Genomic DNA, 25,355 nt, shown 5'->3' with positions numbered 1-25,355 from the left:
TGCAGAGAGGCTTGAGTGGCGGCGGAGGCGGCGGCGGCTTGAGCGGCAGCGGAGGCAGCGGTTTGACGCAGGGCCACCCGGCAAGGCCCACCCGCCCCTGAAGCTCCCCCAAGCCTTCTCTCGGCCGCCGGAGCGGCCTCGCGGCATCGTAGACGCCGCGAAGCCGCGAAGCCGCGAAGCCGCTCCGGCGGCCGGGAGAAGGCGGCGCGGCGGACCGCTCACCTGTGGCTGTGCGGGTGAAGCAGGGAATGGGGAGCCGCGCTTTGCGCGGCTCCCCATTGCCTGCTTCGGGCGGGATGGACACTTGGAGGGGCCAATCCGAGTTTTTATCCCGGACCGGTCCCGCCCTAACTCCTCCCCACTACCCCTTACTCTTTTATTCAGTCCGTGGCGCCCGTGGCGCCACGGGCTGTGTACAGATATGTATATATAAAATATGTAAAAGCAGCAATTAAAACACAATAAAACAATCCTACCCACTGTGTGGCAGCTCTAGAGAAACTCAGTTTTGGGGGCAGGGGAGGTATCAGTATAGAGCAGTGGTTCTCAACCTTCCTAATGCCGCGACCCTTTAATGCAGTTCCTCATGTTATGGTGACCCCCAATCATAAAATTATGCAAGTGTTCTTTCACAGAAATTAAACCGAAACTGACCAATGGCGTGAAGATCCTTTGTTCATGATTGTATATAAATTGGTCTTTTTCCAGGGTTTCTCAGTTCAGCCTCTTGTCCCACCATGCCGATCTCACTCTTTTCCGCTGCTCCAGACAGATGAACAATCTATCTTGATCTACCCTGCAAGGCTGTTGTGCACATGCTGCCCCCCTCGGCCAAGCTGCTTGCCCTGCTGCGACCCCTGTGAAAGGGTCATTCAACTCCCAAAGGGGTTACGACCCCGTTGTTGAGAACCACTGGTATAGAGGGAGCTTAAGATGGTCATCAAGCTGTCCAGATGTTCATTGGCCCCAACCAAATACCTGGCGGAAGAGCTCCATAATAGTTCCGTCAGGGCCCTCAGGTCCTCCGAAATATGTTCATTGTCCTTGGGACAACAATTATACATTGTTCAATTGAAAATTTAGGCTGGATCCAACTCCATTATGTCTCCTTTGGCCATTAGATATCTTCATTGTCCTTGGGACAGAAATTGCACATTGCTCAGTGCCTTAAAGACAAGGGTACAAACCTGAATCTAATTAATTGACTGCAGTTGGAAGTATGTTGCACCCTAAATCTGCAAGAGCATGTTGCTTTTTTAGTGGCACTCTGAGCTGTGTTTGACAGCTGAGTCTCCTCTCTTATTTGGTTTTTACAGTTTACCCAAACCCTTTAGTTGATTGTAAGTCTGGTACTTTCTCAAAGCCAAAGCGAACACTAGTAAGGACTTGTTAACTACATGGAAAACATATTTTGAACCTGGGCTTCCAGAAGACTTCTGACAAGATCTTTCACACACACACACAAAATTTCTGAGCAAACTGAGTAAAATGATGGATCTTCTCATAGATTAAAATTGGTTAAAGGACGGGAAGCAGAAAGTAATAATTTGTTTTGTCCTAATGATTGTATTGACCTGCACAGTGTAATCTGCCTTGAATCTCACTGAGAAGGTAGACTATAGAAGGAAATAAGTAGTGTTCTACCTGGAGCAGTATTGGGAATGATGCTCTTTCTTTTTAAATCATCTGGAATTGGAGATGATAAATTATTCACGATTGTGAAAACAAAAATGGATTATAAATAACTCCAGGAGTATTGCCCAAAATTGGATGAATGTGCAATAGCATGACATAGTTCGGTTTATTTATTTATTTATTGTTTGATTTATATCCTGTCCCTCACTTGCATCCTCGGGAAATTAACTTGGAGGGCAAGTAGAGGAGATTGAGCTGGAGACCCCCTGCAAATGTAGTTTTTCTAGCTTGCATGCAGGTTCAGGACTGTATAGGACAGATCCTGTGCAAAGTAGAGACATCAAAAATGCAGGGGATCTTTCCCTCCCTCCTCCACATGCCCTCCAAGTTATGTAAACATTTGGATTGAGCAGAGAGTGTCTGGAAATGTCTATGCTCTCTTAAAAACAGGAACCCCCATGAACAGCTTGAAAGTTTATTGAAGGTTCATGAACTTGACTTTGCAAACTACGAACCAGCCCAAGTTAATTGTGAACTTTAGTTTGTGAGTTGGTTCGTGTCCATCCCTAGCCAAGACCACAGACAACAAATAGACCGGTATTAGTGTTACACTTAGATTTCATAAAGCAACGATTGCACCTATCCCTCTACTAAATTACCACCCCTATTCAACATCTAAAAAGTCTTATAGTACAGTGGTCCCCAACCTTTTGATGGGAAGAGCCGGTGGCCCGGGCGCTGTGCATGCACCCCTGGTGGTGAAAACGCGCATGTGCGGCAGCTCCACACATGCATGTTTGTGTCCGCCGGCGTGCCAGCAGCCGCGCCTGCCTCCCCCCCCCCCCGTAGCAGCAAGAAGCTAGCCGGGCCGCAAGCGAAGCGGCTGATTTGGTGTCCGCTTCTTTCGCGGCCTGGTGAGTTTCTCACTGCGGGGGGGGGGGAGGCCGGCGTGGCTGCCGGCGGCCTGCTACCAGGCCGCGGACCGGGGGTTGACGACCCCCGTCATAGTACATTAAAAACAAGGATTGCCAGCCTTTGGCTGGTAGCTGGAGATCGGTTCACCTGCAGGGTGGACTCTATGACATTATACACCTTTGGAGGGTGGACTCTACGGCATTATACACCACTGAGGTCCCTCCCTCCCCAGACCTTCACCTCCTTGGGTTTCACCCCTAGATATCCAGGTATTTCCAAACTTGGAGCCGGCAAATCTATTAAAAAGTAATGGGAACTAGAGCAAATTTTTGGAGATGTAGCTTTATCTTTTGCCATAATAAATATGTTGGTCTTTAAGGAGCCAAAAGATTCTTTATTTCGACCGTAGAGGGCTGACATGGTCACACCTCCTAGAGTTATTCTTACTAAATATTTTGGACATGAAACTAGCCCTAAATTGGCCCTGTGTTGCCCTCTGTGAAAGAAAGTCTTTTATCTTTTACACTGACCACAAGAGAACTTTTTTGATGCAGTCATTTGAATTCACAGACAGAGTCTTCCAAAAGGTTAAAAGATTACCTGCTCATTTAGAGGCACTAAACCTCTGGGAACCTCAAGGGAAGGCTTTGGCCTCTGTGCCCTGATGCTGGCCCTCCATAGTAACTAATGCACCAGTACGTGAGACAGGACACTGGATAAGTTAAGTTATTGAATTTATTGTGTGCACACGTAGGCTGTAACCATATAAAACATCAGCAGTATAAAATACATAAGTACAAAACAGGGACACTGAACTAGGTGGACCACTGATCTGATTCAGCATGGATCTTCTTTGGTTTTTATGTTCTTACCATGAGAAGGTGAGCTTCCCAGGTATCAGTCTGCATCTTTTCTCGATTATAGCGCCAGCAGTTCGGAAAGATGAGGACTGTGCAGGGAGCTCTTTGGTAAGATGTTCTCAAGATCCAGTTGAAGATATGAGGGAGTGAAGGTCCTTTTAATAATGATAATAAACTTATTCTTATATCCCACCCTTCCTGGTAGCTCAGGGTGGTGACAGTATAGGTTAAAACAATCAAATCTTTAAAAACCAGTAAGTCATTAAAAAAATCATATACTACATCATTTCAGCCTCCTTCACTAAGCTGGTGGGGGGATTTCCAGACCTTCCTGAAGAGGCAGTGAGGCCAGCAGTGAGGTTGCTCTGACTGTCTTCAACCATAGGCCTGGTGGAGCTGCTCTATCATGCAGATATCTGCTGCTCTATCATGCTGCTCTTTAGGCCAGGGCCAAGGCCAAAAAGGCCCTGGCTCTGGTTGGGGCCAATCTCGCCTCTTTCAGGGGCATCCTGACCAGATTTTCCTCTGATGACTTCAGTGCTTTGGGGGGCATAGTAGAGGCAATCATTAAATCTACCATTGAATTGCAGACAGAAGTTGATAAATGTTTTTTCCTTCAGACTTTTGCTCAAGCAGGGAAGACTCAGGCATGACCCAGCTCTTTGGTTCTGTTGGTTTTTTTTACTCCCATGCCATCATAATAACAAATTCATTGCAACAGGCAAGAAAATTGTTAGCTCTTCAAATCTAAGGGTATCTTGCTGTTCCTTCTTGATAGACTTGGTGGACTATGTTCAAAGCTTTGCAATCATTCAGTGGCCATTCAGTATTCAGAGACTTTTATTACACATGATGATAGGAAAGAACAGCTTTGTAAGCTGCATTTTTAAAGTGTCTCCAATCTGTACAAAAATAAAAAGTGCATAAAAATAGTGTAATGTACAGTTCTCCTTGAAATTAGAATCTTGTCATTATAAAAGAATGTGCTATTCTCTGATACAGAGTGATTTTACATAGTTTGGTTCTTTAGAGAGGAAAGCAATTGATGGGGTTGCCTCTAGCAATGAAATTGTATCCTTCATTTGCACATAAGTTATTTCAGGAGAAGTGAACTGTATCTCCAGGGGTGCATGGCTGTTATTTTAGTTTTCTGTTACTTTTTTAGGTCTGTGAGCTTTCAACATAATTCTCATTCCTATATGCTACACACATTGGAATTGCTAATATGCTGCTACTCCTGAGTAAATGCTCAGATACTTTTGGTGGCTTCAAACATAAATGAAAATAATTTATTTCCCCTGGTTCTATCTCCTTCTGTTTAGCCTTCACTTTCTTTGTAAGCCCTCTCAAAGCAATAAGTGTGCATCCTGCAGCATAATTTCCTCTTCATAAGATGTTGACAACAAAACTTCTTATTCCATTTATTCATGAGATTCTGCATATCAGATTCATTAATCTACATGAGATATTAACAAAGATCCTAGGTTTTGTTTTCTGCATAGATTCAATTAGTGTTTTCAGGAACATGGGGGACTCTGAAATACCCAATGCTGTAGGGCCATATTCAAATATAAACAGATGTTGTAATTGTAACTATTGCCCATCAGCAAATATAGAGATCTCTGCTGAGAAAATGACAAAAAACTCATCCTCTTAGTTTGTCAATTGGTCTAATGTAAAAATCCCCCATCAGTCCATGCCTTCCATTAAAAAAAAGAATTCCCAATGTTTAGGTCTGGATTGACTCATGTTAATTTAGAATGTGAAAATGGATAAAATTGATATTGTTGTGACATTATTTGTCATTGTTCTCTAGTTCCACTTTAAGGAATTTCCAAAGCCAGAATTCGCAGTATACCAGTTTGATTCCTTTCACTGGTACCAAAAATGCTATCCCTAACAGTCTTTTGTATTGATTCAAATGAGTAGCTATGTTGGTCTGAAGTAGCACAATAAAAGTCCAGTAGCACCTTTAAGACCAACAAAGATTTATTCAAGGCGTGAGCTTTCGAGTGCAAGCACTCTTAGTCTGACTAAGAGTGCTTGCACTCGAAAGTTCACGCCTTGAATAAATCTTTGTTGGTCTTAAAGGTGCTACTGGACTCTGAATCTCTTGTATTGTGGGCCTGTTGTGCACAGGTGTTTCCCCTCACTTTAACCATGCATGTCTGTCAGGTTTTCTTTGTTGATCTGCATTGATTTTCCTCCTTCAGAACTTAATTCATGTTCTGGTCACTTTTCTCTGGTTTTTCTGAGAATGTGGTTGTGCCAGTTACCCCCTTGTTTTGCTTCCAAGATGGAGGTAATTCAAAACAGACTCCCTCAGATGTCCCTTGAAGGTCATTCATTTACCTACATCAAGGTCATTCTGCCCACTCTGATCTTTTGCTTTCCACCCCATTTCATAAGTATACAAACTCCATTTCCCCCTTTTGTTAATTTTTAATTTTTTGACAAGTGGCATGAGTCGGGTGATATGAGACAATCACTAGTCTCAGATTGTTGAATTAAACAAAGATAGGGGGAAGATAGGGGGACAGTTTTAAAGGATCTACATTAGGTTTAGTTCCCTGCTGGTATTTACTTGAAAGGAGGATCAGAGAGCAGGTAAACAGCAGTGTCCCCAGTGCAAAAAAGAAAAAAAGAAAAAAAAGGGGGGGAGTTCAGCAGTACATGAAACAAAATAAAGAGGGAGGAATTGTCAGTGTGGAATAAAATGGACATGAGATGGAAAGAGAGAGACTGGGATGGAAAGCCTAGCTCTTTTAAATGTTTTTCCCTTTAATGTTTTAGTGAACAAAGTTGGGAGGGTAGGCTATTTTGTCAGTCTCCAGAAACCTAACATTAAAATGGCCGCTGAACCACATGGACTTTCTGTAAACTGCCAAATTGAAGAATAATGTGGGATTGATCCATTTGGAGGACAGAGTGCAATCTTAAAAACTTCCACGGTAACAACTGGTGTCTAGGATCAAATTAGAGAATCACAGAGAGAAAACCACACAAATTTGCAAGGAAGGGCAAGAAATTAGCGTTACTATGCAACTGCACTAGGGTATCAGGAAAAATACTCCCACCCCATTTGTTTTTCACTTTGGTGGCACAAGATTTTAAAAGTTCTCCAGAGATTCTGCTAGAAGTTCTCCAGAGCTTCTGCTTCTTCCTCCATACAAATTGCAGTCCTCTGCAAGTATGGAGTTGCAGCAAACTTGTCACAGGCACACATGCACACAGTGCATACTGGCTTGCAGTGCTAATAGGTTCTACCACGCCTTCTGTAAAATCAACATATTCCTTCATATTATGAGATTGTGTGATTCTCCCATTTTTCACATCTGCCAACAACACAGCAGCTGGGTAATATGGGTAATATGGAAAATGGAGCTTTCAAGTTGCTTGTTCTTTTTTTTTTTTCTTTTTTTTTGTAAAAAGTTTGGTCAGTTTCAGTTTCAGCTTCAGCATTGGGTTTTCCCCCTTTGTCTGCATTCCTGTCTATTCACTTTCATTCAACAAACTAAGGCTAAAAGGCATGTACAAAACCTGAACCACAAAAAAAACTGGATGCCACCCTCACATATAACAAGTGACGTCCCCCCACAGTTTGGAAAAGTGCATTTTAAAAAATGTAGCTGCAGAATAAATATACCAGAGCAAAAAGAATGGTGTGTAAGACAGAATCCAAAATGAAATCTAAAGGTTTACTATTCTGAAAATCTGCAATAAGATGTACATGTGTAATGGGCTATAATCTTCTTAAAAACTTCCCTAGTCACTGTCTGTTTTGTATTTGTAAGAAAAATGAGGTGTAAATCTTCACAGCTGAATACAGTCAAGAACAAAACAAACATTTCATCATTTTGTTACTCTTTCCCACTGTGAGATAAATTTTTCCTCCAAAAGAATGGTCCCTGTCCATCTCTGAAGCCCATTCTGCATAGTAGGAATGGAGGAAACACTTTTCTTTTTACAAATCCATTGTTTACAGTTTATGGTTCTTAAGTTACAGACTGTCCTTAGTGCTTCAAAGGTTTTTCTTATTTATGTTAAAGTTCTGTTTAAATTGAGATATTTCCTTTTTTAAACTGAGAGGTTTATTTCCCAAACACCTGAGTTTTACTTTGATCTTAGTCTTTGGCGTTCACCTGAACTTCCTTAGTTCTTAAAAACTGGACACTCAGTTTGCGCCACAACATTCTACTTTCCTGGACGGACCAGTATTCCACTACCTTCTGAGGTGAATAGAGCTCTACTTCATAGACACATACTTTGGGAAAGTACCTAGTCTCCCCATACAACTTAGCAGGGTCCCACCTTCCCTTTCTTAGAAGGTTTCACCTCACACTTGGGCTTAAATTGGGAGCAAACATCTGTATTCCCAAATTCTCTCTCTGCCAAATGACTGCTTTTATTGACCAGACACAGTATCTGTCTCTTCACTAGAGAATCTCCTTAGAGAAGTGTTTCAGCTAAGGAACTGGCAAACTTCTCTCTCTCTGGGCCATCTCAGACTCAGCTCTGACTGAGCTAATCACCCTCCAGCCCACAGCCAGTATAACAACTTACACTCAGCTGTGCCTTTGCAATCACAGAGCTCATACAGCCTAGTGAGGCTTTTCTAATTCCTCTTTACCTACAGTGCTCAGATCCTCCTCTCCCAGGTGCTGTCTATCACAGCATGGAAAAGAAATTACAGAACTAAGGTAGAAGGCTTTTAGCCCATGTTTTAGCCCCATCCTGCAGCTCAGATATGGTCTTCCTCCCTCAAAGTCCCAATTTATCTGCACAACAATTAAGAGAGGCCCTTGGTTTGATATATTGGGTTCTTCTTCAAGGAGAAAAAAAATATCCCTTTCCATCAGCTGTCATCAAAACATCTCCCTTCCTTTAAAAAAAAGGGCCCTGTTGAAAGCATTGACTTTCTGGTTGGCTGTCACCAACATGGTCAGAGTGTTCCATGTACACTCTCTTTAATGTCAACACGGAATAGTCATTTTAGTCATTATTCCTGCTGCTAGAGTATTATGTTTAACTAGAGGCAAAGCCCATTGCACGCAGGAAAACTACGGGTGCTAGGATGCACATCTGCACTGTGGTCAACCTGTGAGCTGGCTACACAGCAAAAGCTCCTGCCCACCCTGGGACTCTTGAGGCCTCGCCTCCAAACCAGAAGAAACACTCCTGACAGGCATCACAAACCTCCAGCTGGAAATCTCCTGGAATTGGACTATAGAGATCAGCTCCCCAGGGGGAAAATGGCAGTTTTGGAGGGGAGACTGTGCAATGACAGCTCATCTCTAGGCTCCTGGAGATGGAAGGGCTTGCTTGGGAGAGTGTAACTCTGTGGCACTGTGCCCCAGAGAGGTTGCAGGAAGCCATTCTCCAGTTGGGACCCAGGGATTTGCTGGAAATCTTCCCAGTCCCACCCACATCAACATTATATTCCCTGTTGCAATTGCCTGGGATAGTTACTCCCAAAGCATCCCTCCGTTCTCAGATTTCAAATCTCACATGAGTTACTCATGAGTAAACATTATCAGAGCAGAAGCTTTTTCTGGCTGCCCTTGGTACCAGACTGCCAACAGGGGGAGTATTTCTGGGCCTCCAGAAGGTGAGTTGAAAGAGGCCAGGAGGTCAGGGCAACTTACTGGGAGCAGAACATGCTCTGAGACTGGTTTTCTTTCACCCAGTGAACTTCTGAAACCCAGCAGGAAGTTGGAGGCAGAGAGCCTTATTAAGCCCTTCCTGGCTGAGGGCTGCCTCCTGATTGGGGCTAAACTACCAGGGTGGGCCATTCTTGACTGAGGACCATGACTTACTCATGAGTAAACATTCCCAGGGTAGAGGTTTTTTCTGCATGCAATTTAACTTGATTGACCCCCATTAGTAGAGTGCAATTTGAACTGATTGGTCCTCATTGGCAGAGTGCTCTTTCTGTGTGTGTGTCTCTCTCTTAGTGGCAAACCCCTAAGGAGGGCCAATCAGGTAGGGAGTGAGTTGTCTACACGCAATTTGACTTGATTGACCCTCATTGGCAGAGTGCAATTGGACCTGATTGGCCCTTATTAGCAGAGTGCTCTCTATTTCTATTAGTGGTACTACCCAGGGAGGGCCAATCGGGTAGGTGAGTTATCAAATTGAGCTTTATTATGTTTAGTGATGATGATGATAGTGATGTTTTCATTTTTATATTTTCTCTTAGTTCTTGAATAACATATTTAAAACAGAGAGATTTGTTATTAACATATATACCTCATTTATAGTCAGCTTGTTTCTCTGAGTTTCAAGGAAGTGTATGCTGTGAAAAATACCACAATGAGAACAGTGTGGACAACCAACAGTGAATAAAACTGTTACAAGTTTTGAGAACTTCCAGATTGTTTCCACTAGAGTGCACTAGAAATCCATTTAGAATCATTTCACCTATTTGTTTTCCAAACACAAACCATTTACCAGAAAACAATGAAATGACAGCTTAATGAATTCTAATTGTCCCACTATATTGTTCTACTAAAAACAAGAATAATAGCACTGAAATTTGTAAAGGTTCATGCACACACTCTGGTCTTTTGCCAAGTATGAATTGATCCCAAATCTCATTAGGCTTTTTATGTTACTTTAGAACATCCTACATATCGAAAGAAATGTAGTTCTCGGGATACTCCTGCATGCGTTCCCCTCCGAAACCACTAGCACCATTGGAACTTATGTTGCCCAGCCTAGCGACCAATGGGAGACTAGGAACATGGCGGGGGAGGGGGAGCCATTAGTAACAGAACAATGTTACTTCCAGGAAAACCCCAAAGTAGTGAATAGCTGGTGTGTGACTTCTGGGTTTTCCCAAGAAGTAAACAAACGAACACTTTATTTGCAGTCATTTAGACAAGTACAATAAACGCAGTGGTACCATGGTGAGAGATAAAATGTGACTATATTAGTTAATTAGTTAACCTAAGAATCATATAATAATAAGTAGACAAATATTTGTATAAAAGTTGTAAACTTATAAAACTGTACCCGAGATTTATTGCCCCATGTAATTTTTGCATGTCTTAATTGTAGCAGCACAGAATTTGGCAGTACATAGGGTGATTTGGGGGTTCTCAGCATTTAAAAGTGTATTCAACTTTTCTTTTGCGGTCAGATCAAACTACCTCTCTAATGTAGTTTGTATTATTTTATCTCGTAACATGTTATATATGGGGTAGTGGAGTAAAAAATGCTCCTTGTTTCTACCTGATTTCTGAGACAGGGCATAGTATATCAACCCTCCAGTACTGCTGTAGGCAGGCTGAGCATCTGGCAAGAGTGAAAGCAATTCTCTAGCTTGGTGTAGTGGTTAGGAGTGTGGACTTCTAATCTGGTGAGCTGGGTTTGAATCCCCACTCCCCCACATGCAGCCAGCTGGGTGACCTTGGGCTCACCACAGCACTGATAAAACCTTTCTGACCGAGCAGTGATATCAGGGCTCTCTCAGCCTCACCTACCTCACAGGGTGTCTGTTGTGGGGAGAGGAAAGGGAAGACGACTGTAAGCCGCTTTGAGCCTCCTTCGGGTAGAGAAAAGCAGCATATAAGAACCAACTCTTCTTCTTAATTGTTCCCTAGGTTATACAGATAGGTGGCTGGAGCTGTTACATATTTGTTCCTATCTGATGCTAGAGAATTAGGGAAATTACTTATGTCCTCTTGCTGGCCTATATCTTTGATCTTCTGCCTTAAGATGTTTTGGGCCTGTTGTAAATTTAGCTTAATTACTAGATCCACTGACATTCCCAATGTATTAGATCTGTGGTCCCCAACCTTTTTATCACAGGGGACCAGTCAGCGCTTGACAGTTTTACTGAGGGCAACCCCCGAGACAGCAGCCGGGGAGGACGAGGAGGAGGAGGAGCAGCAACCAGGTACCGACTGATCCACAGACCAGTACGGGTCCCTGGACCGGGGATTGGGGACCACTATATTAGATGATGACTCATAGCTGAGAATCTGACCTACCTCAGTTGAGATGTCTTGATGCCTTTTTTTTTTTTTTTTTTTGCAAAGTGCTGCTCAGAGTGACTTAAAAATAAAATACTAAATTTTCAGTATAAAAACAATAAACCATTAAAACAAGCCCAGGGACATAAGCAGCAAAAGTATCCGTAAAGCAGACCTCGGGACACAAGCAAATCATTGAAGAAAGCTGGAAAGATAAAAAGATACATTTTGAGCAGGCATCTCAAAGATAGTATAGTGTATACAAGATTGAGTTGCCAAACTCCAGGCAGGGCCTGGGATCTCCTGGAATTACAATAGATCTCTAGATAACAGAAAGCAGTCCCCCTGGAAGAAATGGCAGGAATTTCCCAATCCCGAAATGGCAATCCTAGCACCAAAGAAGTGTCAGCTTGACCTTTCATGCTGTCTGAAATCCCCCCCCCCCAGCTCTAGATATATTCAAGCTCCAGCTGATTATCTATTCTCTTTGGAAATCAAAAACCAAAGGAGGGCCTTTACTCTAGCAAGGAGTGATGCCTTCCCTTTTGCATTGTTGGAAGAACGTTTCAAGAATATCCCAAGGACTGAGAGGCTATGTCTGTGTGGGCAGGGTGAGTAGGAATCATTAGAACATGTTCTTTTTATACGGAACTTCCCTCCAAGTTAATACCGCCCCTGCTTAAGGATGTCCATGGCATTACTGACCAGGAAAAAAACTAGGTTTCTCTTATGGCAAGGCAATGCCATTGTTTGTAGCTAAATTCTGTGCAACAGGCATTAGCCCATGTCAGTTGCATGTGAAAATAAAGGAAAGTGCTATGTTGATCCATCTACCTTGGATCCATCTACCTATGTTGATCCATCTACCTTGTCCCTACTGAACAGGAATCTAGTTTTATCTTAAAATGGTTTTAATATGGTTTGAAAATGGTTTGGATTCTATTTTATTGGGAAATGGTTTGGATTTATATGGTTTGGATTATTTAATAGTGTGTTTTATTAACAATACAGATATGTTTCTTATTATTATCTTATACCTTCTGTATCTTTTTAGAGTGACTGGCTTTATACCATATTTAATAAACTAACTTCACGACAGTCATTCATAGCTACACGGTGAACTGACTGGAGAGTTGAACTTTGGTTTCCCCTGTTCAAGTACAGCATGCTGTTTGCTGGCTCTTACCTGTCTGTTATGTTTTTACATTACTTTCCCTCCAAGAAGTCAGAGCAGCAAACAGGGTTGTCCACTGTCCATTTCACTCTCGCAACAACACTGCGAGGTAAATTAGGCTTAGAGAGAGCGGCTGGCTAAGGGTCACCTAAATGACTGAGGCGTGATTGCAATCCCAGCCTTTGGCAGATGCCATAACCAAATACGACAACAGTTCATTCCCTTCTACCCAAATAGTTTTCTTCAGTGCGTTAAGGAAGAATTGCAGTTCTTTCATGGTTGTGCGTCAAGTGCCACCAAGTCGCTTCTGATTTATGGTGGCCCTGTGAATTCATGACCTCCCAAACGTCCTATCATTAACAGCCTTGCTCTGGTCTTGCAAGCTGAGGGCTTCCAAGATTGAGTCAACCCACAGCTTAAAATGTGGTTTTGTGGATTCCCTTTACATGTTACAGAGCAATCGACTGCTGCAGTTTGCGTCAGAGATGAAAATCGGAGGCAGAGAGCAGCAGTGATTATCTGCCCCACATTCCTGGGCAAAGTTGTCTCTGTCAGGGAAGCCCTTCTCTTAAGTAGCTGTTGAATGCCTTTTCTACTGAGGAGAGACTAATTACTCCCATTGCAATCAGCCTCTGAGTTTCCCAGGGCCTCTGTTCAATAGTATTTTTCAGTTCTCCGGAGTTCCAGTTCATTATAACATACTCCAGTTGCCAAGCCCTGTTAAATGTTATTCCTCTGGAAAAATCATTTGTGGGCCTTGGTGTTTCAGGACAGTGCTGGCCACCCAGTTTGTGCTGCGAAAGCAGGCCGTGTCTTAAGTGCAAAAACTGGCAGAAGCAGTAAGTGCCGTTGCTTGTTTTTTAAAAGAAATTATTGGCTAGGCATAAGAACTGATAGCTGCCAGCAAGAAGGACCATAGCAAGTATCAAGCATTCAAGCAAAATATCTGTGTGTTTCATGAAGTACGTCTGTTTAAAAGGGACTACACAATATAATTTTGCCTTGTCTCAAACCTTGGCTCCCCCACTGAGCTCCATGAATCTTTTTATCCTGAGAATCATTGCACTCCCAAGAACAGTACAGTGGCTAAATGGAAGTTTGAACTGTGAGGGGGGAATTTGTGGAAATCTCTGACCCCCTGTTAAGGAAACTTAAGTTCCCTTAAGTGTCTGAGTATGCCAGGGTTATGCCAGGGTTTCATGAGACCCTGGGGTTTCTTTTTTTAATATTATTTTTATTTTTGTTATATATAAGCGCTTACAAAAGAGAAAAAGAAAGAGAAAAAGAAACAACCAGCTGAGCAAGTAACTATTGACGGCCCTGGAAGGCTTTCCTGAATGCGTGAGAGCTAATTTTTAGTATATTTTTTAAAATGTGTTAAACATAGGTGATATAGCTATATATGGTCATGTTAACTCACCCACTCCTCCCAAAATGGACAGTGAGGGGCCGGGGTGGGGGTGGTGGGAAGGGGAGGGGCCCCGGGTGGGCGTGTACCCAGACATGCTTCCCAACCATATTCTGCACCATCACACCACTTCTGGGGCTTCTCGAAGCCTGGAGAACGTTTCAGGGCTTTCTCAATGGTAGAAAAGTTGAGAAAGGCTGTGTTATGCTCTTGTAAAGGTGACTCTCTAGCCCAGCTGCATGTTGTCTTCTGAGCTTTTTATAGTGCAGTTCTAAACAGGGATATGGAATGGTATGGGACAGCCCAACCTTATTAGGTTTTGGAACCTAAGCAGGGTTGGGAGTTGGATTGGAGACCACCAAGGAAGACTGCAGAGCAAAGCAATGACAAACCACCTCTGTGTTTTTTAATGGGAACCTATATTAACAGGTGCCCTCTGTTCCCCTGCCTTCTTCTGCACGGGCTAGGAGGCCTTCTTTGCAAACGGTATAGAGCCGTAAAGCCAGTCTTTCATTGTTCATCAAGAATCAGAACTCCGCTTGACTACAAATACCCACATCATTGCTCAATCAGCCGCAAGTTGAAGCCAGTCCACAGAGACGGATTGCCCAAATGACACTGTTATTTATTATCGTTGCAATCACTGGCATATCGCTGCTAACGTTGATACTGTTCAATTTGCAATTTTTCTTTGGTTTTCTCTCCTGCTTCCTGTTAACTACATCTTCACTTAACATGTTGTGCATGTTGCAGAAATGACATTCATCCAGTCTTCTGCATGTATTTTGAACGCCACCTGATGTACCTCTGTTTTTGCAGATGTTCAGATCTTCTCGTACACAATGACCTTCCCACTACCAGCGTCATCATGTGTTTTGTGGACGAAGTGTGGTCCACCCTCTTGCGTTCCGTTCACAGTGTCCTCAATCGATCCCCTCCTCAGTTTATTAAAGAAATTATTTTGGTGGACGACTTCAGCACAAAAGGTAGCACTGCATGTATTTATTGTGGATTTTGACTAAATTCATTTGCCTTAAACTGTCCTGGAATTTCAAGCTGGTTTTGTTTCACTGTATCTCTCTACATAGGGATTGTTTACAGGAGAGATTACCTCTGTGTAGGAAACAGACATATTCTTAATACCAACTATGTTGAAATAGTATATTTTGACAGAAGGATAGAGATCAGGGAATGCAATCCATCCCAGTTTCATCAGATGGGCTTTCCTGGACCACTTCCACACCAGAGGCTTTGCGCCAGGCTGCAGGCTGGAGTTTGAGCCGGGGCAGGTTGTCCCAACTCTTCCTACTCCCACATGAGGGAGCATTTGGCCCGGTGCGCCTCATCCACCCCCGATTTGTGCTCTTGCACAGAAGCTGAGTCAGCAAAGTTCCCAGTGCAGAAACAGTCCTGGAGACAGAGGAAATGTATGCAATTGCATTGTACTATGAGCTAAAAGTTTCCCAGTCAAATTCACAAATGTTATCATTCATGAGTTCACAGAACTGATAAAATGGGGGAAATCCATGAATGGATTGACTGGAAGCTTTAATTTTATTCAGAAGTAGCCCTAGCCACCAGGAGGCAACGTCCAGCAATCTAGTTGTGCCCTTTCATAAACTCATATATTTTAGAAAGGGATAACTCTGTTTAACCCTGACCTGGATTGGCCAGGCTAGTCAGGACTCATAGGATCTTGGAAACTAAGCAGGATTGGTGCCCTGGTTTGTATTAGGGTGGTAGCCCAGGACTGCTAAGCAGTGGCAGGTTTGTTTGTCTCTTGCCTTGAAAACCGTACGGGGGGGGGGTGCCATAAGTCGACTGCAACATGGCAGCACTTTTCACCAAGTCTGTTTAGGATTGCACCGTTTGAGAAGTAAATCCTGAGGGTCTTTTTATTTGTTTCTCTTTTGTGTCGCTCTAGCTTACCTCAAGGATAAGTTAGACCAGTACATGTCGAAGTATCCTAAAGTTCGTGTTCTTCATCTCAAAGAAAGACACGGTTTAATACGAGCGAGGCTGGCTGGAGCAGAGATTGCGAAAGGTACATAGCATTGTCTCTTGTTTGAATTCACAAAGCTGTGATCTCCAGGCTTACTGACTGAGCCACCTCAGCCACCGTAACATTGTCTTTTGTTGTCATGGGGCGTTTGGATATTTATTTGCACTTCCCTGTTTATTCTACATGATGATGAAGTGACATTGGAGACAATCCAGTAAAGCAGATTTCATCACCTAATGTTTTGCTGAAATAAATGGAATTAATCATATTTAAGTTCTAACAAGTTCAATGAGATGTAAATACACTTACCATTCGCAGGGTTGTGTATCGTCTCTTCACCAATTAAAAAAACCAAATGTAAAAAGAAAGGGAAAGAGTTTCCCATTTAGATATACAGATTGAACTATGTGTTTAAGGCTCTAGTGAAGGAGAGTGACGTGATAGAGCTTTTTCCGGAGAAGTATTTAATGAAAATATTCACCCTTTTAATTTCAGTGGTATTATTTCACCTACTGCAACAGCATTATTTCTTCTGATTACTGCTCCCTTCTAGCTTCTTTGCTTAGTTGCAGATGTCCTAGAGCTAGCTTAGCCAATCAGAACTGGCTATGCAGTGATGTCATGGGGAGAGACTGAGTCAATAAAAAGTGAGAGCGCTTCCTGGATCAGTCAGATGGGTGATACTGGCTAATGGGGGATGATACAGTGGACATATTATATCATTTCACCATCTAAACTGTCTTTCCAAAGATTATGAAGTGGCTCCATTCTAGTGGTTTGGTGAGCATAAAGACTTGCACCACCAAAACACAATTTCCCACCACCCCATGTGTACCCCCTCTCTTGTTACTGGGGTTTAAACAGAAATACCTAATAAAACATGAATGAAATGGATTTTGTGGGATCTACTGTTTCAGGAGGGAGAAAAAGGGAAATTGCGTTCCAGAAATGCTGATATGGATTGGGTTAGTTTCAGCCATCTCTCAGCAGAAAGTACTGATGATCACAGATGTTCCCTACCTTCCCCTTCTCATGGCGGTCCCTTCAAGCCACAGGAAGGTGGATTCTTGGGGTCAGTGAGGAAGAGAAAGGGAGCAAAATCACCCTTCCGGCCTCTTCCATCAGCAGACCTGTATCCAATACTGTATAAAAGTATTTATTTATTTTTATTTTATACAAAAGATTTGTTTTTAATGCTCTAAAAATTAGTTGAAAAGCATGCATAAATCTGATCAACATTTAGTCCAAGTTTGTCAGAGCTTGGAAGTTAAGTGAGGTTGGCCACGGTTAGTACTTGAATGGAGGAGTATCGAGGAAGTCCGGGGTTGCAAATCACCTCTGCTCATCTCTTGCAATGAAAACCCCATGAAGCCTTTTTAACAGCTGGTTGCAATTTGATGACACTTAACGTGTTACTCCATTGTTCATTTTATAATGACATCTGTTCTTTATATAGCTCTTCAATTTCATCCAAGCTTCCAGGCAGATCTGTCAAATCCTATGCATCTTTTCTTGCAGATGACCTTAGTGAAACTATCCTTAAGGGGAACTAATTCTACATTTCAGCTTGATCAATAAGAAAGCAAATACTCGAGTCTTTTTTTATTAACTACAGCATATTACTGAAATCAGCCATTAATGAGGTTGTGAATTTTTAATGTTTTTATCCGTCTTTAGCTTGTGCTTTGAGATCAGTGTTGGCTGTAATAAATGAATAAAACCGAGCAGATTCTAGTCAGAAACATTTCATTTAGTTCTTACCTGAATTAGTTATGAAACAACCTGGTGATTTTATAAAGCTGGGAAAGAATGACTTGAGCAAAAATCACTGATGCATTCATGGGGAGAATTATTATTATTATTATTATTATTATTATTATTATTATTATTATTATTATTATTATTATTCAATTTATTTCCCGCCTCTCCCCACAGACTCGAGGCGGGTAACAGTAATCTCAACCCCATTAAAAACCCCATTAAAACTTTAATACCAACATGGCGGCAAAAAATACCCCATCCCTCCCCATACTAATATCAGAGAACGGGTTTTATATTATCTTCACCCCCATCTCACAACAGTAGAATTCTGCTGATATTATCTGTCTCTTCCAGCTACCTCCCTCACAAGAGGCCCTCCAGTAAAGACTCTCAGAGTCGTTTTCTATTCCCCTGGTATAACAGAAATTATTCATTGGTGTTTTCTTCTTCTTCAGGTGATGTGCTGACATTCCTAGATTCACATGTAGAATGCAATGTGGGGTGGCTGGAGCCACTACTGGACCGAATCTATTTAAACAGAAAGAAAGTTGCGTGCCCTGTTATTGAAGTCATCAGTGACAAAGACATGAGGTAACGTTTGCCCCAATCCAGCCATTGTGATGAGTGCACAGGAAAGGGGACCAGCATATAAAACACCTTTACAAGTTAAAGCCTACACTGGCATCGGTCCTGACAGTGCTGATAATCTTTTGAGTGGGATGTGTCTATACTTGATGCCTGGCAGTGATTTAGGGAAGCAACCTGGGGTCCTGATTAAAGCATAAGCTCATCAGGTTACACACACACACACACACACACACACACACAGAAAATCAGTAGTTAAGATTGTGGGTTTAAATTCAAGTGGGTAGCCGTGTTGGCCTGAAGTAGCAGAACAATGTTTGAGTCCAATGTTACCTTTAAGACCAACTAAGTTTTATTCAAGGGGTAAGCTTTCGTGTGCACAGCACCCTTCATCAGACAATGAAACAGGAGTTACAGGACCACATATATAAGTAGAGAATGGGCCATGGATTAATACACAATATAATGAGGATGTCAAGATTAAAGATTAATTAGTAACTCATGACAGGTTCTCTTTTAATTACTCTCAGGTTCCACAATTGGGAATGTATCTGTCAATTTTTTAAAATCTTGACATTTTTATTTCCTTTACTATGTTTCCTCCCCAGACTTGAACCCAAATGAATGATAACCTGATTAACTTAGCGTCTTATTTTTGTAAAACTCTTGTATCTGGTAAACATCTTAATTACGCCTTGTACTAATTATGACCCACTCTCTACTTATATACATGGTCCCATTTGTGGTCCTATAAAACTCCCATTTTATCGTCTGATGAAGTGTGTTGTGCACATGACAGCTTACACCTTGAATAAAACTTAGTTGGTCTTAAAGGTAACATTGGACTCAAAATAGTGGGCTTAAGCTCTGGAAATATGAACATAATAAATGTGTGTGATATACTTTAGTATGTAGCATTCAACAATAATAAATCCATTAATCACCATGGATGGCAATTCACTTGATAAGGATAAAAAAAGGTAAAGGTATCCCCTGTGCATTGATAAGGATAGAGGCTTCTAATTTGGCTCTGTAAGCTGTCGCCCAGAAAAAATTAAGTTAGGATAGCTACAACCTTGTTTGGCAATACAAATCAATACTGTGAGGCTCTTGAGTTGGGGGAGGGGAGGCTGGGGCCTGTTTGCCCTCTTTGTTCTCCCTTCCCTTGTGTACCCTTGCTACTCAGCCCCTCCCGCCCTAGCCCAATAAATCACACAATTTATAGTTAACCTTTGCTGGTAGGAACTGTCTTTCTGAAATTAAGACCTGTCATAATTTCTTGTCTTCAGCTATATGACTGTGGATAGTTTTCAGCGTGGCATTTTTACATGGCCAATGAATTTTGGGTGGAAGCCAATTCCTCCAGATGTCATTCAGAAAAATAAGATTAAGGACACTGATATAATTCGGTAAGTATATGAAGTTAAGCTCGTATTGATGAAGTTGGTCCTAAACATTAAGCCCTTAGGATTTATGTCCTGATTGATTTAAAATATTTCTCTTCCATACTTTTCATGACAGATGCATGAGGCAGCTAGGATAGGAGAAGGCCGTGTAATTTATGGCAGAGGTAGTATGCACAGATCATTAAATACAGTGTGCTGTGTCGTTCACAGGAAAATCTAGGAGTTGCATTCAGAAGTTGACTGTGGTGTCAAAACAGCCTTAGAACAAGCATAAATAGCTCTCCAGAACAGTGGTACACCAGGAACTTTCCTAATAAGTCAAGAGGATGGTCCACTCTTTAGCAAACTGCTACAATAGTACAATATCCAACAACATGTGTTTCATCCTGTTCATGATATTGGTATATTGGGGAGCTAGGCCTTTCTTGGGTACAGACTGGTATCACAGTAGACACAGTTGTTAGATTCCTAAAACAATAACAGATGTTGCTTGCACAGAGCACAGATGGGAAAGTTATCCATTTATAAGGCTTTAAGAACTATTGCATCTCCAACAAATTGAAGCCAAAATTGGGGGGAAGCGGTTGCATCCATGCTGCACAGTTGTGATGTTCTGAGCTGGCTAGCCTCCCCACACTCCCGATTTCTCCAGTGGTACTTTAAAAAAAAAACATTTCAACAAAAAACAGCCATGATGGAAGCTGAGCAGTGCCAAGATCCCATTTGATCCATGTAAGGTGCCATTCAAGCACTAGTAAACATGGAATGTTGTTCCATTCTGGATATTTTGGGTAGGAGTTTATAAAGGCCTCCTCCTTCCATACTGTCTATGGCAAGCTTTCTCAACCAGGGTTTTGTGATACCCTTTGGTTTATTGACAGCCCTGGAAAGGTTTCTCAAATGGGTGGGAGTTATGTTAATGTATTTTTAAAATGTGTTAAACATTTATTGGATGATATGACCATATATGGACATGTCGACCCATCTCCCCCTTCCAAAATGGCCAATGCTGGGCCTAGAGAGGTTGGGAAGGGGAGGGGCCCCAGGTGCACATATACACCTGGGACCCCTCCCCTTCCCAACCATTTTCGGCACAATCGTGCCATTTTCGGGGTTTCTTGAAGCCTGAAGGATGTTTCAGGGGTTTCTTAATGGTAAAAAAGTTGAGAAAGGCTGGTCTAAGCCAGCTTAAGCAGGTTCTCTGGAGTGGCAGCACAGTGACTTTCTGAGCATGCAAAATGAATTAATAATTACAAGCGGTACATTTTTCCCTCGTGTACAATGTGCATACCTGATTTTTTGTTCACTTACTAGGTGTCCTGTAATGGCAGGTGGGTTATTTTCCATTGATAAGAAATATTTCTTTGAACTTGGAACCTACGATCCTGGCCTTGATGTTTGGGGAGGGGAAAACATGGAGATTTCATTCAAGGTATGTTGTGTTCCTAAGCAGTATTTTGATTTAATTTTTTCTATAGTTTTGCAAACATAGGGGCATTAATTGTCACAGTCCATTGCAGACATGCTGAGATTTTCATATGAAGTGCCTTCCTATTTTGTTTAGTCAAGATAAGTGCGTAGAATTCAAATAACAAAATATGTATATAAAAATAAAATAGGTTTATAAAAAATAGGTATATAAGATTATGAGTAGGTGGGCAGAAGGGATTGTGTCAATTCTTGGCTTTTATGGCCCTTTCTTGCATACCCAGGGACATGCCAATCAACACTTTGAGATCATGAAATGAATTTCTTCCAGGCCAGATAGGCCAGGGATTCTAGGTTTTTTTGTAGGGGGAGGGAGGGCATCGTTTGGGCATGGAATTGGGGTCACTGTAGTGGGCAGGTAGTTGTGAATTTCCTGCATTCTGTTGGGGGTTGGACTAGATGACACTGGAGGTCCTTCCAACTCTGTGATTCTAATATGGCCCTCAAAATTATCTCCATGAAAATGTTTTAGATTTGAAAGTGACTTGCAAGACCCAAAAGTTGATATGTAAGAAGCATCATTTAACAGTCTGATTCTATGTATGTTTATTTGGAAATGTGCCCTCTAATGTTCAATATCATTTATCTTTTCTTACTGAGAAAGCCAATGCGGTGAATGGTAACAGTGTCACACAGGCTGATTCAGCACAGGCAGAAAAGGCCCAAAGTGTGGTCATATGGAAGCAGGGCAAATCCCCGCTTCCACATGACACAGCCATTGGCCACAGTTGACCCAGGCAAAGGGAACATTGGGGAATCCATCTTCTCTTAGCCACTGTAGGGGCCAACAGGGCCTGTTCTGCAGCAGGCCCATGTGGATAGGGCCTCCCAGGCCCTGCTCCTCCCTGCCCTACAGTGGCCCAGAGGGGGCAAAGAATGCCCTAGTTGGCTTCGCTGTGCTTTGCCACACTGCTGGGCAGATCAGGGCATTCATTTTTGTTTTGTTTTGTTTACTGCAAAATAAAGAACCCCTGTGGCACACCCTCATGCAGCGGAACTGATCCACCACTATTTTGTTTCCCGGCGGGACACATTTCAATGGACCCCTAGGTACCCCACTGAACTGTGTTCCCGTGTGGGCTCAGATTGCTGCAGAGCATTGAGCTCTGCAGCAACACACCGCTGGCAGCCTGGCAGCCATGTGGAATTGGCCACAGGGATTTACTTGATGTTCAAACCCCCCTTCAGCCTCAACCTCACTGGATGACCTTGGGCTCCTCCTTCCCTGTCAACCTAACCTGACTTGCAGGGTTTGGTGTCAGGGTAAAATGCAGAATTGTGTACACTGCTCTGAGATTCTTTGAAGGCCGGGATAAATGTGATAGATTGTATACATTGGATTGCATATAAATATTGGTTCTTTAACCTAACGGGATTGGTTGTGTTAAGTAGCTGATGAAAGATATTGCATGACAACATACATTTGCCAGTGATTCCATCAATGCCACCATACCATTTTTTAACAGGTTTGGATGTGTGGAGGTGAAATCGAAATTATCCCATGTTCCAGAGTGGGCCATATCTTCAGGAACGATAACCCCTACTCCTTTCCCAAGGACCGTATTACCACGGTGGAGAGGAATTTAGCTCGTGTTGCTGAGGTTTGGATGGATGAATACAAGGATCTCTTCTATGGACACGGGTACCACCTCATTCTGAAAAACCTGGATGTTGGAAACTTGACTCAGCAGATGGAACTGAGGAAGCGGCTTCAGTGCAAAAGCTTCAAGTGGTACCTGGAAAATGTCTACCCTGATATAGAGGCACCCCTTGTTAAAGCCAGTGGCCTGGTATGTTCAGATTTCCAGCTGCATGATACGGTTCCTGCATGTGCCAATGAGGTTGCCTGGAGATTTGGGAGCAGGCAATGTGGAGGTTGGAGTCTGGGGGAAGGCAGGAGCAGGAATGTGATGCTGTGGAGTCCAACCTCTGAAGCTGCTGTTTTCTCCAGGATTCATTCAGCACATGTTGGATAATGCACTGTCAATGCACTTTAGAAGCAGATTTTCCAGTTTTGCAACTGTGAAATCACACTGAAACTAGCTTCAAATCCCGTTCCTAAGAACAGGCCCTGAAAGGGCCCCCAGCCAGGCAGCTTAAGGTGACTTTGGGCTGCAGCTCACAGCCGGATCAAGTGGGGTGGGCGGGGGCTGGCCAGCTCATTATAAGGCCCAGCCTAGCAGGTCAAGAGGCCCTCGTTAACAGGCGGAGCCTAGCAGGCCAAGAGGCCGTCATTAGCAGGCCCTGCTTAGCAGGCCAAGAGGCCGTCATTAGCAGGCCCTCCACCACGACCCTTGGAGGGGGAGAAGTATGTGGGGGGGGGGGTAGCAGCAGCAGTGAGTGGTGCAAGAATGGTGAGCGTGGACTCCATTCCTGCCCACTCCTGCAGTGTTGGTTGCTGTGGTGGTGGTGAGGGTGTGTTTCTGCACTCCTGCCCGGAAGCAGCCAGAACTCCCCTTTGCCTTCTCCTGTGGAGGCATGGTGAAGAGAGTAACAAGAGATGTAGAGTAGAGAAAGTGTGACCGTGAGTGTAAGTTGGCTCTTTGGGATGCTAGATGGTGGTTGATTGTAGGACAGCTCTTCTTCATGCCTGTTTTTGGCTTCTAAAAGCTGGAGACGGGGAAAGGGGATAAGTCGGCACACGATGGACAGGAAGCAAAGCAAAACAGATATTTGTGTGTGTGTGTTTCGTTCTTATTGGGGAGCAAAGGGGGAAATGCATTTGGGGAGATAATTGATTTGGAGGCGACTGTATAGGGACGTCATGGGGTGGAGTCTGGATGGGATTTGAATACTTGGGGGTTAAATTATTTGGAGATGCATACATTTGTGGAGGATCTTGAGGGAATGTTAATTTTGAGTGGCTCCTAGTGGAATTTCAGTAGGGGTAAATTAGCTGAAGGGAGATTGATAAGGAGAATGGGGTTTGCAGCTCAGATCCAACTTTTGGTCCTATGGGCACATTGTGTGGTCTCTCTGCCTTGATAGTCAAACAGATGCCATGCTGTAGCAGAAGTCAGAGAATCGGTCTGCAGTCCCTGAGTCCCTGTCTTGTATCAATGTGTCAGCTTAAGAAAGCTAGAGTTTCATCCAGCCCAGCCTCTGAAAATCTTACAGCCAGGGTGACAGTACTTCCCTGTGGGGCTTGTCTCCAGCATGTGGTATTCTGAGAGACTGATCATGGAAGTTCTATTTAGATGTCATATTTAGGCAGGGAGGAAGAGTGCTTTGGGTGGAATACACTATGAGAATAGCTTAGTGAAGACCAGGAGGGTATTTCCCAGTCTTTGGAGGTGCTCATGGGCTAACTAAATCTAGACTTTAAAAAAAAAGCCACTAGTAGTGTAATTGTAAGCAGAGTTACAGCAATCTAAATCTACTGACATCAGTAGGCATAAAGGTAAAGGTAAAGGTAAAGGTATCCCCTGTGCAAGCACCGGGTCATGTCTGACCCTTGGGGTGACGCCCTCTAGCGTTTTCATGGCAGACTCAATACGGGGTGGTTTGCCAGTGCCTTCCCCAGTCATTACCGTTTACCCCCCAGCAGGCTGGGTACTCATTTTACCAACCTCGGAAGGATGGAAGGCTGAGTCAACCTTGAGCCGGCTGCTGGGATTGAACTCCCAGCCTTATGGGCAAAGCTTTCAGACAGCTGCCTTACCACTCTGCGCCACAAGAGGCTCTTTCAGTAGGCATAAGAAGATGTATTTTTAGGATTGCATTGTAAATCAAGCCTGTTGCCCCCGCTGGAGTTTTGATCTAATCAAAAACAGATGTTGAAAGACGCACATATTGACATCAGACTTGCCTCCTTTGTTAGCATTTCTCATCTTTCTGGCCTAGTTCGTCTCAGCACAAATGTTTCCGCCTTTGAAAGAAATAGAAAGTAAATCACTCAATTAGCCTATCCATTGCAATATAGGCTATCCATTGCAATAAGTAATTGGAACCTCCATGATCAGAGGCAGCATACCTCTTCTTGCCCGATGCTGGGATACACAATAAGGGAGGTCTGTTGCGTTCATATCCTGCTTGCAGGCTTGGTGGCGCCAGCTGGCTGGCTGCCGTAAGCAGTCCCCAGCCTGATCCGACATGGCTCTACTTATATTTCTAAATCAGGAGAAAATGTTTATACTAGCAAACCT

The 25,355-nt window shown here is 43.0% G+C and overlaps 1 protein-coding gene across 1 annotated transcript in view; it reads left to right on the top strand.

Annotated features, from left to right (window-relative positions):
• Window positions 1-25,355, top strand: part of GALNT5 (polypeptide N-acetylgalactosaminyltransferase 5) — a 48,199-nt gene that overhangs the window by 6,450 nt on the left and 16,394 nt on the right. Inside the window, exons 2-7 of the mRNA XM_077320003.1 lie at window positions 14,788-14,954; window positions 15,893-16,012; window positions 18,187-18,322; window positions 19,606-19,725; window positions 21,037-21,154; window positions 22,677-23,000. Of these exons, the coding sequence (XP_077176118.1) occupies window positions 14,788-14,954; window positions 15,893-16,012; window positions 18,187-18,322; window positions 19,606-19,725; window positions 21,037-21,154; window positions 22,677-23,000 (985 nt within the window). The remainder of the gene's footprint in view (window positions 1-14,787; window positions 14,955-15,892; window positions 16,013-18,186; window positions 18,323-19,605; window positions 19,726-21,036; window positions 21,155-22,676; window positions 23,001-25,355) is intronic.

Source organism: Paroedura picta, chromosome 2 (assembly GCF_049243985.1).
Source record: "Paroedura picta isolate Pp20150507F chromosome 2, Ppicta_v3.0, whole genome shotgun sequence".
Lineage (NCBI taxonomy): Eukaryota > Metazoa > Chordata > Lepidosauria > Squamata > Gekkonidae > Paroedura > Paroedura picta.
Note: the sequence above shows the minus strand (reverse complement) of the source record. Positions and strands in the feature narration are given on the sequence as shown.